The sequence below is a fragment of the Leishmania martiniquensis genome, chromosome 8 (genome assembly GCF_017916325.1).
Source record: "Leishmania martiniquensis isolate LSCM1 chromosome 8, whole genome shotgun sequence".
Lineage (NCBI taxonomy): Eukaryota > Euglenozoa > Kinetoplastea > Trypanosomatida > Trypanosomatidae > Leishmania > Leishmania martiniquensis.
The window spans coordinates 441461-454389 of NC_090143.1; the positions used below are offsets into that span (position 1 = coordinate 441461).

General features: G+C 60.3%; 3 protein-coding genes across 3 annotated transcripts; all 3 read left to right on the forward strand.

The window, feature by feature from the left end:
* Positions 1–452: 452 nt before the first annotated feature.
* On the forward strand, positions 453–2090 carry LSCM1_07235 (uncharacterized protein; the record flags this gene model as incomplete). Its single annotated transcript, XM_067324618.1, has 1 exon — positions 453–2090. One exon carries the CDS (start codon positions 453–455, stop codon positions 2088–2090), a length of 1638 nt encoding a protein of 545 aa, XP_067180975.1.
* A 1228-nt stretch (positions 2091–3318) lies between these two features.
* Positions 3319–4572, forward strand: LSCM1_07236 (uncharacterized protein; the record flags this gene model as incomplete). The annotated part of the gene is made up of 1 exon (XM_067324619.1): positions 3319–4572. One exon carries the CDS (start codon positions 3319–3321, stop codon positions 4570–4572), a length of 1254 nt encoding a protein of 417 aa, XP_067180976.1.
* A 508-nt stretch (positions 4573–5080) lies between these two features.
* Positions 5081–6466, forward strand: LSCM1_07237 (uncharacterized protein; the record flags this gene model as incomplete). The annotated part of the gene is made up of 1 exon (XM_067324620.1): positions 5081–6466. The coding sequence occupies one exon, from the start codon at positions 5081–5083 to the stop codon at positions 6464–6466; it is 1386 nt and encodes a 461-aa protein (XP_067180977.1).
* Between the last annotated feature and the right edge of the window lie 6463 nt (positions 6467–12929).

A 12929-nucleotide genomic window follows, 5' to 3' on the forward strand; every position in this document is an offset into this window, starting at 1 on the left:
CGACGGGAGGAAAAGTGGGGAGGTGGCGCGCCGGCGCCCACTCAGGGATCTATACTGCGAGGCGCTTGCACCTTTATGTCTGTGCTATCCTCTGCACATGTGTGCATGCGCTCTCTCCTCCTCCTCTCTCTCGGTGCTTCACACGCACGGGAGGTGCACAGTGCATAGAACGGCACAGATGCCATTCATGCTCTCGTGCCACGCCGGCATCTTCGTCCCCCTATCCTGTGCCTCGTCACCTTTCCTCTCTCTATAGCTGATGCTGCTGCTGCTGCGGACCCTCTCCCCCTTTTTCCCGCTCTGTGTGCGCTCGGAACATAAGCTGACCGACACAGACATAGGGACGTAGACGTATATACATATATGTACGTATCCACACTCACCGACCAGCCCCACCACCTGTGCAACGCTTCACACACCTTCTGGCGAGCTCTTTTCAAAACGACATCGCGATGCGCGGCTTAAGCGTGTTGACGCTTCGGGGCGTACCGGCGCGACGAGGCGTTGGTGTTTTCATGTGCTCGACAACGTCCACGTCGTACCGGTATCAGGCGACGAGGGTGGGGGGTGCACCTCCACCAACCCCCACCTCTTCTCCGGTGCCGGCGCCGGCGAATGACGGCACTCTTCACCACAATAGCACTGCAGGGCACGTCAACATTCCGTTTGGCCGCCACCTATCCCCTGGAGAGCTGGCTCTCCCCCACATCCCGCGTGGGTCGCACTTGTCGGCGCGGAACATCGCCACCGAGGCTCTGCAGATGAAGAAGCTTCATCAGGAGCGCGGTGGCAACCCGATGCTAGCGCAGCAGGCTCGCCGCGTACTGTTCGCCACTTCTATTGCTGGGCAAAATGTCGACGCCCGCTCCGTTGCCCTTCTGTTGAACACGGCCGTGTACTTCGGCATGGAGAGCGACGCGCGCGTGGTGCGCGAGTGCATCGACTACTGCTTGAGGAATGATAAGTTCATCTCGATGGATATTTTGCCCATTGTGGTCACGGCGTGCGCGACGCTCAAGTCGCGCGACGCACGCGAGGTGATCGAGCTGCAGGCGGTGAAGGCCACCAAGAATGCGCGCTTCCTCGATGCGAAGGGAGTCACCAACGTTATTAGCGCCTTCTCCAAGACAGGCATCAATCATGAGAAGCTCTATGGGCTGCTCTCGATGCGTGTGCAGACCCTCGCGCGCGTTGGCGAGTTCGAGGCGGCGCACCTCGTCATTCTTGCCAACGCCTTCTCGAGGCTGCGGTTTAGAGAACAGCATGTATTTGGTGCCATCGCGCGGCGTGCCATGACGCTGCGGGAGCGCGTCACTGTGAACGAGCTGGTGCCCCTCATCAACGCCTTCTCCAAGGCGGGACTCAAGGATCCGAAGCTGAGCAAGCGCTTCGCGGCAAAGGCGATGGAGTACGTGGACCAGATGAACGCCGAGCAGGTGGCGATTATGTTTCAGGCCTTCGCCTACTTCGGCATTCGCTACGATCAGCTTTTCGGCGTGCTGACCAACCGCGCTGTGGAGCTCATCGACGAGTTCAACGCGCAGCACATCAGCACCACACTCGCTTCTTTTCAACGCATTGGCATCAACAACCCCGAACTGTTTGACAACCTGGCCGAGCGCGCGCTTGCGGTGGTGCAGGATCACGACGCCAAGGACATTTCTTTGACCGTGACAGCCCTGGCGCACTTCGGGCTCAAGGACGAGGAGCTGTTCAAGCGGCTGGCTTCCCACGCCGCGTCCATTGCGGACCAGTTCGATGCATTGGGGCTGGTGAACACAATCCATGCATTCGCCCGCACTTTCTTTCTGCAAGAGGACATGGTCGTTGCCCTGTCGGAGCGCTGCGTATACGTGTGCCGCCACCTCGACGCGAATCAGGTGCGTCGCTTACTCTGGTCGCTCGCCAAGTTCCAGGTGAAGGACCCCCGTATCCTTACCCCCGTTTTCAATCGCTGCCTCGCCCTGCATCAGGACTTCTTCTCTGACCCGATGGGTGGGGAGGAGATCGAGGAGATCTTCGACGTCTTCGGACCCAACTTTTGCCCTCCGCTCTATCAGCTCTACATGTCGCGAGGTAGCAGCGTGTAGCGCGGCCGCCGCTGTTCTTGTGTGCGTCTGTTTACCGTCCGTCCGTCCCTCTCTGTGTGTGTGTACGCGGAGAGTCTGCGGCAGACGTTTTTGGGGAGGGGAGGGACCTTTGGCTGCCATACGATTTTTTTTGTTCGCTTTCTTTGCTGTTGGCCGTTCTTCTCTCGTCATCCATTACGCACTCTCCCTCTTTTGACGGTCGCACTTCGCGCCTCTCTCGCGTGTATCCCCCTCGCTGCATAGCGGATGGGAGGGGGGTGACTGGCACTGCGCTCTCTCTCTGTCGCTCGCGTGCTTGTCAGCCCTCCTCTCTCGGCTGACATGTGCTCACGGCCACTCACCCCCCGTCTTTTCCCCGACTCCGCTTGAAAAGGCCGATCATGTGGTGTCCGTGGGAGACGGGCAAGTGCGGAGGAGGAGTGCGAGCAGGGGGTCGACGCCGACGCCGGCGACGGAGGGGGGGAGGAGATCGGCAGGGCGAGGGGAGAGAAGGGAAGCGAGCAGAGAAGACAGACACAGACAGGCAGGCAGAGACAGAGGTGCAGTGCCCACGTGGATTGGCCTGCGATGTGCCCTCTGTGTGAAGAAGAAAAATGGCCGTTTCTCTATTTTCCTGATCGGTATGTGTGCGTGTGTAGTGACCGTGGCGAGCCGTTCCTGCGCTGCGGGTAAGACAGCGAATGCGAATGAGCGACCGGCAAACAGGCACACCTTCGATCTGGGGCGGTGTTGGTGATGTGTTTTACAGTGGCGCCTGCGCGGTTACACACACACACATAAAAGCGACGCAGACACACCGTCCATATCTTCGGCCTTTGTGTGCCTGGCGTCGTGCGTATGCGCCACTGCGACTTCCGGGAGGCGGAGGCTCCGCCTTCACCTCTGTTCCTCTTCTCCTTATTCGAAGGCGCCTTGTACCGCTGCCTGTGATGATGTCACCATCTGCTAGACTCGCGCCATCGACAGCGGTTTAGCACTCCCCCTTGCTTCCCCCGGCTCGGCTCGTGTCCGCAACCCCTCTCTTGCCCGACTTCGATGCCGGCCGTGCCCATCTCTTCTCTCCTCCCTCTTCTCCCCTCTCTCCCGCCGTTCTTGCGTCGGCAGTCTGCCACGCTACGCGGCAGGAGGCGACACAGAGATAGCGAATACACACGGACACACAGAGAGAGAACAAGGCAGGGGCAGTGTACAGACACGCACACCCTCTTCATTGTATTCGATCAGCATCATGGAGCAGAACGCGGAGCCGCCAAAAAAGGCGTCGTCGGTGCGGCAGCTGCTGCGCCAACAGCGCGAGCTGCAGGAAATGCGCAAATTCGGCTTAGCACCGCTCGCGGTAGATACGGAGACGCACCAGGAGATCAGCCCCAACATACCGGAGTTCATCTCTCGCGCCCCGTGGTACTACGGGGCAACTGGCCCCACGCTGGTCCACCAGCGCAAGCAGGGTGGCGGTACCAGTGAGGCGCCGGACGAGGTGCTGAGTGAGAAGGTCGATCGCATCGTGGTGAAGGGCCAGGCGACTCGCTTCACCGCCGGAGCGTGCAAGAACTGCGGCTCCCGCACCCACAAGACGAGCGAGTGCTTCCAGGCGAAGAAGAAGGTAGGCAGCGTCTACACGAATCGCGTCACCGGCAGCGACATCGAGATATATGAAGAAGCCAAAACGTACTCGCAGAAGCGAGATCGATTTGTGGGCGAGGTTGGCGTTGACCTGATGCGTGGAGTGCGCCAGGAGGAAGGAGTCGACGACGCCGAAACCGAGGTACCGGCAACGGCACGTCATCGGCCAGAGGATGTCTTTGGCAGCCGCACCGCGCAGCACGGCGGGGTGGAGGTGAAAGAGCTGCCAAAGTACCTGCACAATCTGGATCAGCAGGACGGACTCTTTTTCGATCCCAAAACCGGGTCGATGCGCGCGAACCCGAACGCGAGCGACTCGGCCAAGACCTTTCAAGGGGACCTGGAGCGCTACCGCACTGGGGACTACTACAACTATGTGGAGTCGCAGTACCGGTTCTTGACGGGGCAGTCCAAGTCCTTTGTGGACTTCGAGTTCGATGATGCGATGCGCAGGGAGCGCGAGCAGCGGCATCAGGAGCAGCACGATCAGGGCAGCACACGCGGGGCAGTGGCGAAGGAGCGGGCAGAAACGCCACAGGATGCGCTCCTGCGCTCCCTGTACGGCACACGTAAGCCAAAACCGGAGTCGGATGTGCCACCCTCATCCACCGCCGAGATCAAGACGTGTGCGCCGTCTTCATCTCTAGCTCTTCCGGTCGATGCCTCCACTAAGATGACACCTGCGATGGTGACAGCGCACTCCAGTGTCCAGGCAGCCTCCCTCTCATGGATGCCCACGCGCAACGGGCACACCGCGGTGTACGGAAGCTACTTTGATCCCATAAGCTTTCGGTGGGGCTACGCGTGCTGCAAGGCTACCGGCAAGGACGCAACCGGCTGCAGCGCGGCGCAGGCGTGACACCCACTATGGAGCCCTTGCTACTTCGCTGGCGCGCTATCCTCGCGCAGATGTGTGTGTGTGTGTGTATTCGCTCACGTGCCGCATCCGCTGCTCTGAACACGATACCAATAGGAAATTGACGGGGAGGGCGGCCACGCCTGTGGCTCCTGTGCTCCTTCGAGTCACTCAGAGAGGAAGCCGACGCGGCTCTACGCCATTTTACTTACCCCTCCCTCCCCTCCCTCCGTATGTCATCTCTGCCCCCTCCTTCCAACTTCATCGGCATCGCTCCCGCCCCTTCCCTTACGCCCCTCTTTCCTCACCTCTCCTCTCCTTTTCCCCTCTCTGCTTCTTTCCAAACCCCCCGGCAACATTTTCGCCTGTGTACGTCTGCATCTGTGTGCGAACGGGCTGCTGCGCACATGTCTGTGTCTATGCTTGCCCACAACGCCCAGGGAATCTCTCGGCTGCCTCTCCTTCGCTTCCCGCATCTCCACTAGCTCACCCTCGCAGACCCGACGCATCAATGAAAGTCACCCCTCCTACTCCTGCTGCCGTTTCGCCAAACAACGAGACAATGGCGGAGCAACTTACTGCCAGCGTGGGCAACAACGAAGCGGCCAGCCAGACGCTGGAGAAGCTGGAGCCGAACCACACTGCATCAGACCCGTGGCTCTCCATTGAGCTCGCGCGGCGCCGCATCAGCCGCTACCTACACCCCACCATTCTCATCGAAGGCCGTCCCATTCCTGGAACGGAGGTGACGACGTACTACAAGTGCGACCACATGCACCGCAGCGGCTCCTTCAAAGAGCGCGGCGGCCTCAATGCCCTTTTGTGCCTCTCGGAGGAGAAGCGGAAACGAGGCGTCATCGCAGCTTCGGCCGGCAATCACGCGCAGGCGCTCGCGTACCACGGCGGTATACTCGGCATCCCAGTGACGATGGTGATGCCGGTCAGCGCGCCGATCGTGAAGCGAGAGAACTGCAAGAACTTCGGCGCCAATGTCATTCTCCACGGTAAGGACTTTGGCACCGCCAAGGAGGAGGCCATGCGACTGGCACAGGAGAAGGGGTACACTTACGTGAACGGCTTCGACGATCCGGCGGTGATAGCCGGGGCCGGCACGTGCGGGCTGGAGATTCTCGACCAGCTGCCGTGCGTGAACGTGATCGTCGTCCCCGTCGGCGGTGGTGGTCTGCTCGCCGGCATCGCCCTCGCTGTCAAGAAGATGAATCCTGATGTGAAGGTGATCGGCGTGGAGTCGGAGCGGTGCGCCAACGTATCACGGGCCCTCAAGGCAGGGAAGCCGATCTACACCCCAATCAGTGCGGGCGGCACGGTCGCTGACGGACTGGCCGTGAACGTTGTTGGCACGAACACATTCGCTATCATTCATAAGTACGTCGACTCCGTCGTTACGGTGCCCGAGTCTTACATTACCCGCGCCATCTTGCACATGCTGGAGGTAGAGAAGATGATGGTGGAGGGCGCCGGCGCGACGGCTCTCGCGGCCATCATGACGGGCAAACTGGACGCTGAGCTTAAGGGCAGGAACGTTGTGACACTAGTCACCGGTGGCAACATCGACATTACACTCATAGGGCGCGTTATCCATCAGGGCCTCTACGCGTCTGGTCGTCTCCACATGTTCGACGTCGCCATCTCCAACCGCGTCGGCGGCCTCGCAAACTTCATGCATGCCCTCGCCAAGACCGGCGCCTCGGTCAAAGCAATCTCGCAAGAGACACCGCTTGTGAACGACATCAATGTGACGACGCTGCACATGGAGGTGGAGACGATGAATGACGAGCACTGGGTGACGGTGGTGGCAACGATGAGGGAGTCCGGCTTCGTGCTGCTGCCCTTCAGCGGCCAGAAGTACAGTGACGTGGACATGTCGAAACTGTAGAGAGCGGCAGCGACAGAGGAGGCACACGCGCTTGATGCTGCACTGCCCCGGAGCGGTAGCAGTTCCGCCCTCGCTAAAGGCGTCGCAGGCGTACGGGATCCATTCGTGTGGCGCCCGCCTCTTCTTCTCTCCTACTGCACGACGCACACATGTTATCCTCCCCCTCACCGACATGCTCGCCTGCACACTCCGATCGTGACGTGGTGGGCTTCGAGGCCTCTTCCACGCGTTGGTGTGCTCCCTGTTCCCGACTCGCTCCGAGCTGGACGACGCCCTTCTCTCTCCACCGCCCCGCTCCGCGCTTGCAGCCCCGCTGTCATTGCCCCTCCCCTCGTTCTAATGGCGGCGTTCTTAGCTCGGTGTTCAACTTACTGGATGAGGCGACGGGGGCATGTCGCAGACTGCGGGCCGTGAAATAGATGCTCTCCTCTCTCCCCCTCGCCAAAACACACGCATTCACACGGCACTCGTCAACCTCAACGAACTCCGGTTTTCTATTCACGACGGGCTGCCGCGAGCAGAGAGCGCAAAGCGAAGAGGATAGGCTGCCGTCTCTTTCCCTCCCTCGCGGCGAGGCGCGCCACTCCAGCGGCCGATTGTCCCCCGTCCGTGTGCAGATATGCCCATATATATATGTGTGTATTTATTTATTTTTATATAGGATGCAGTGCGATGTGTGATGCGTGTGTGCGCGCATTTCTTTCCCTTTTTTTTGTCTCGTATTCTGCAAAAGAAAACGAAGCGCCAACTCGTGGAAACCGGTGAATTGAGGAAAGGTGGGGAAGTGTGGGCGAGGGACTCGCGGCGAATGCGATGTGCCCGCATCAGTACACGCCACCCGCTGCTTGCCGTGTCCCCCTGGTTCATCTGCTCTCTCTCTTTCGCCCCTCCGCCCGCTTTACCACATATCTTTTCTGTTCCCCTCCCCATTCTTCAACGACCACCTGCGCTTCTCCTCTCAAATGTTTCTCTGTAGAGGGCGTCTCTGCCTGCCTGCGGAGGTGTCTAAGCTCGTCTGCATCTCTCTCTGTAGGAGCCTTTGCTCATTGCCCTCGGTGAGACACATGACGTGCGCCGACCATGGGGCGTACGCCCACACCCACGCAGCGACACAGCCCCCCCTCCCCCTCCCTCCCCCCAAATAACACGAAAACGCTCCCTTCCTCCCCTTCCCTCTATCTGCTCGTGTGCTCCTCTCACTCCCTTTTTTTGTCGATGGCGCCGCTGTCATCTTCGCCGTCGTTGTTCCGATCTCTAATTGCTTTCACTGCTTCCCACGTTTCCGTTTTCTTCTTTTATTATGCGCTGGAGGGGTTTCGCAACACACCGACAACGATCGAAGCCTCTGACTCTTACTGGCTGACTAAAGGCCGCTTATGTCCACATGGGTCCGCCTTCCCACAGAGGGAGTGAAACGCACACCCTCCTACATCCGCATACGCACAATGCCATAGGTGCGCCAGCCGCGACACGTCAGCGGAAAGAGCTGCTCTCTCTCTCTCTCCGTTGGTGCGCGCGCGTCGGCGTCTGTCCTCGCTCGCGTGTGGGCTTGCTTGCGGAAGGGATGTTGCTAACTGCGGTGACCTCTCCTTCTCTGTGCGGTGTGTGTCTGTGTGATGCAGCTGCTTGCCCTTTTCACCCCTCTCCTCCTCCTCACACTTTTTGTGCAGCTCATTACCCCAACGGAAAGGCGTACACGGCTTGCAGGCCTGCGCGCCTGCATCATGGCTACGTTGGGGGGGGTGTAGGGTGGAGGAGAAGAGATGCAGTTGGTTACGGTTAGCGGAAGGCGACGACATGCCTCCGCCCGCTCTCTTGCAGTGACAACTAAATCCTCCAACAACGTCTGCAGAGACTGTCTCAAGGAGACGAGCAGATGCCCACGCAGGGGAAGATGGAAGGTTTCTGCGGCGCTGACAGCAGCTCAGGTCTGTGTGTGTGTGTGTGCTCAGCCCTCCTTCCAAACGTCTTTTTTTTCTTTGCTCTTCACACATCCTCCTCCGCCCTCTTTGACCGCTCTCTCCCTCTCTCCCTCTCCCTCGCTCGCTCGTCTTCACCTCTGTGCGCGAAAGCACCTCTCGACTGCGCACTCATCCATTCCTTCACTCGTCCCCGCTCCCCTCGCCTTCTCTCTCTCTCTCTCCCTCTCACATACTTTTTCTGCCCTTCAGCTCCTTGGCAGCTCTGTCTCTCTATCTGTGTGGGCGGAGCGCATCCGGGGCCATTGGCGCTATCTTCGCCCGAACATCATTGGAGGCAATTGTGTCCGTGAGAGGGAACAGCAGGAGTGGAAGCAGAGGCGAGGAGCGCCTTCCTTACCGCCGCCCACGTGCAGTTAGGCAAGTTTGTGTGTGTGTGTGCGTCTGTGTGCACTTGCTGGCCAACCGCTTGTAGACTGCCGTAGAAGGAATCTTCCTCTCTCAGCGGAGCATCAACACGGTGGAGAAGGGTAGCGGCATCAGGACCGCCTCTCGGCATCCCCGCCCATACATACACACACACACATAGACAGTCTGTGCAGCCCGCCATGTTCGTCTATCTCAGCAAGCGCATCGCCATGCCTAACGGCGTGAAGCTGACGTCCATTGCGTGGAGCGAAGAGCAGGGGTGGCTGGCGTGCGGTGGGGAGAAGGGCTTGCTGAAGGTCCTCAAGGTGGACGGCGGTCCGCAGGGTCAGAGGTCCGGCGGTCTCTCCTCCAACCAGACGCTGGAGGGGCACGACACCACCGTTGACCTCGTTGCATGGAACCAGCAGTACTGCAAGCTCACAAGCAGCGATGTCAGTGGCCGCATTATTGTGTGGATGCTGCACAAGGGGATGTGGTTCGAGGAGATGGTAAACAACCGCAACACCAGCCGCGTCGTTGACTTTGCCTGGAGCCCGTCAGGCACGAAGATCTGCATCGCCTACGAGGACGGAGCCGTCATTGTCGGTGGCGTGGAGGGCAACCGCTACTGGGGCCGTGAGCTGCCCTACAAGCTGGCGAAGGTGTGCTGGAGCGCCGACGGTCACTTCATCCTCTTTGGCACTTCGACAGGTGACGTCTGTGTCCATGACGCGTCCAGCGGCGCACAGCTAAGCCAAGTAGAGATTCGGTGCGACGACTCCGAGGACCGGCCCCCGCTGGCCGGACTGTCGTGGCACCCCGCCTGGGTAGAGCGGCCGGAGCCGCTGGCGACGCTTGCCATCTGCTACAGGTCTGGCAAGATGCAGCTCATGACCAGCATCGGCGATGAGTCGCCGCACATCATGGACAGCGGCAATCCCATCCAGTTCGTCTCGTGGAACCCCCTCGGTACGGTGCTTGCGGTCTCAGCTGTCACGCCGACTGCCACAGCGGACGCGTCCATTGTGGTGACGCAGTTCTTTAGCAACGATGGCGTTCAGCTGCGCACACTGCGGGTGACTGGTAAGCAGTGTGGTGGCATCACGTGGGAGGGCGGTGGGCTGCGCGTCGCCATTGCCGTCGACTCCTCCGTGTACTTCGCGAACGTGCGGCCCCACTACAAGTACTGCTACTTCAAAAAGACGGTCGTCTTTGCCTTCACTGTCCCTGACAAGGTCGAGGAGAGCGTCATGTTCTGGAGCGTCAACTCGAACGAGCGGAGGACGAAGAGTGTGCAGGGGTTGCAGTACCTCAACGCGTGCAAGGATACATGCGTACTGGTAAGCCGCCCCGACGCGGCGCAGAGGCAGCGGATGATCCAGCTGGTCAACGCCATTGGTAGCCCGCTGGAAACACGCTTCGTCGACATGGAGTCTTACACGTACGACATGAACTCCTCCGTTGTCGTGTGTTGCGGTGATGAGTCCATCTACATCTGGCAGTTCCGCGATCCCAGCACGGCGGTGGACGCGCTGGACCCCATCTCGATGCAGGCAAGCCGAGCCGAGAGCGTGGAGCGCATAATTCACATCGACGACATTGTCCGTAGCGACAGTGCGCCAACGATGAAGCTGCGCTCGGCTCTCACAAACGATTTCATCTGTGCCGTGTCAGTCAGTGAGACGCACATGTTCGTCTCTCGCGAATCTGGAACTCTGCACGTCTACCAGCTCAGCCCGCTGCAGCTCGTCTCCAAGTACATCCTGCCAACCCGTGCTTATTCCATGTCGGTCAACTGCAACTCGACGCGGCTGGCTGTCATCGACCTTGGCGGCACCACGAGCTTGTACTCGATGGAGCGGGAGGCGTTCTCGCTCGTGCCCTGCAGGGCGGAGCTGATCGACGGCGTGGAGCTGAAAGATGTGTGGAACTTTCGCTGGGCCGTCGACGATCCGCACCGCTTTGCCGTTATGGAGAAGACGCGCATGCTCGTGTACAACAACGGTGTCGCCGAGGAGCCGGTGCAGTCGTGCGCGAACTTGTGCAAGTTCAAGTCGCTCAAGATCCGCGCACTGCAGCTGGACGAGCTCCTGCTCGACCCGGAGCGGCCTCGCAAGGACTACGTTGTGGACTTCGAGGCGCAGCTGCTGCGCGAGATGCGCGCCGTGCTGCGCGACGGCACTGCCAAGGAGGCGTACGAATTCGCTGAGTCCCACAACAAGAAAAAGCTTTGGGAGCTTCTGGCGGAGCACACGCTTTTCCAGCTGGACTTCACGTACGCCGAGGCGGCATTCATTCACTGCAAGGACTACCCCGCCATTCAGTTTGTGAAGCGCGTCCGCAGCCTCGACGACCCGAAGAAGCAGCTGGCCGAGGTGAACGCTTATTACCGACGCTTCGACGAGGCGGAGCGACTTTACAAGGAGGTCGACCGCAAGGACCTGGCACTGGACCTCCGCTATCGTCTTGGCGACTGGTTCGGCGTCGTGCGGCTCGTGCAAGAGGGCGGCGGTGACGAGGCGCTGTTGCTGCAGGCCTGGGAGAACATCGGCGACCACTACGCGGATCGGCAGAAGTGGTCCAAAGCGGCGCAGTACTACACGCAGTGCCGCCACTACCGCAAGCTTGCCCGCGTCTTCTACGTCGTCGAGGACTATGAGATGCTCACTCAGCTCATTTCGATGGCGGAGCATGACAAGGAACTGATGGTGACCCTGGGCAACATGCTGCTGACCGCCGGGCTTGCGGAAGAGGCGGCGAAGGCCTTCGTTGCAGCAGGTGAGCCGCACATGGCAGTAAACGGGTGCGTGCAGCTGAACATGTGGGAGCGAGCCATGGCTCTCGCGGCGGAGCACCGGCTCGAGGATGTCGGTCAGCTCCTTGAGAAGTACGCCAAGTACCTTATCCACCGCGAGCGCCTCACTGAGGCAATCGAGCTGTACCGCAAAGCTGGCAAGCACGATGAGGCAGCGACGCTGCTTGCGCAGCTCGGCAAGCGTGCGGCGCTCCACGACCCTCTCAAGGCAAAGAAGTTCTATGTGCTGTCGGCGCTCGAGGTGCAGAAGTACCGCACCACAGCGATCGCCCTCGACCGCGACGGCGCCAAGGTCGTCGCGGAGCTGCTCAACAAGGATCGAACCACCGTGTCGGAGCGCACGCTCGACGCGGCCTGGCGCGGCGCGGAGGCTTACCACTTTCTGCTCATGTGCCAGCAGCAAATTGCAGACAAAAATTTCAAGGCCGCCCTTGTGCTGGCGATGCGTCTCATGGAGTACGAAGACTTGGTGGCGCCGGTGGACAGCTACAGCCTGATTGCGTTGACGGCATACCTTGTGAAGAACTATGGCCTGTGCAGCAAGGCCTTTGCGCGGCTCGAACAGGCAGAGCGCAACGACGAGGTTGGCGGCGCCAGGGCGGCGGCGGCGGCGACAACGCAGCTGGATAACTTTTCTCTAGACCTCGATGTTACACAGCGTACAATGGCGAGTATGAGCGGTGGGTCCACTGGTGGCGGTACCAGCATGCTTGGCGGCGGCGGCGGCTCTGCGCTATCGGGTACGACGACCTCTCTCCAGCTGACGAACCCAGGAAAGGGCGTGATCCGCTCGGCGCCCCTGGCGTACCCGACTGTCAGTGTGTGCGACCCGCCGCATCGCTTTGCCGATCTAGCGCGGCAGATTTTCATGGACCACGCCCCAGTTGACACATCAGTGGACTCGGTGCTGTGCCCCACCTGCAACAGCTTCAACAAGGAGTGGGCGCAGCGCTGCATCAAGTGCCAGCAGCCCTTCAACACGTGCATGGTGAGCGGGTGCGCCATCGCGGGCGACGAGGGTACGTGGCAATGCTCCGTGTGCCACCGCAAAGCGCTAGAGGCAGTCGTGGATAAGTATCGAAACTGCCCACTCTGTCACACACCGAGAAAAGGCCGCGCGCGCCGCGGAATGTGATCTACGGTACGTGTGCGTGTTCCCTGGAGACGTGCAATGGAGAGCCCCACTGCGGTGAGGATGGGAGAGCGAAGGGGATCCGCATAGTGAGGCGGCGGGTGGCGATGGTGCACAAGCAGTGCCAGCCGCAACGTGTGTGTTCACTTCTCATCGCTTTTATGCACTCCTCCCCTATTCCTCGCTCAT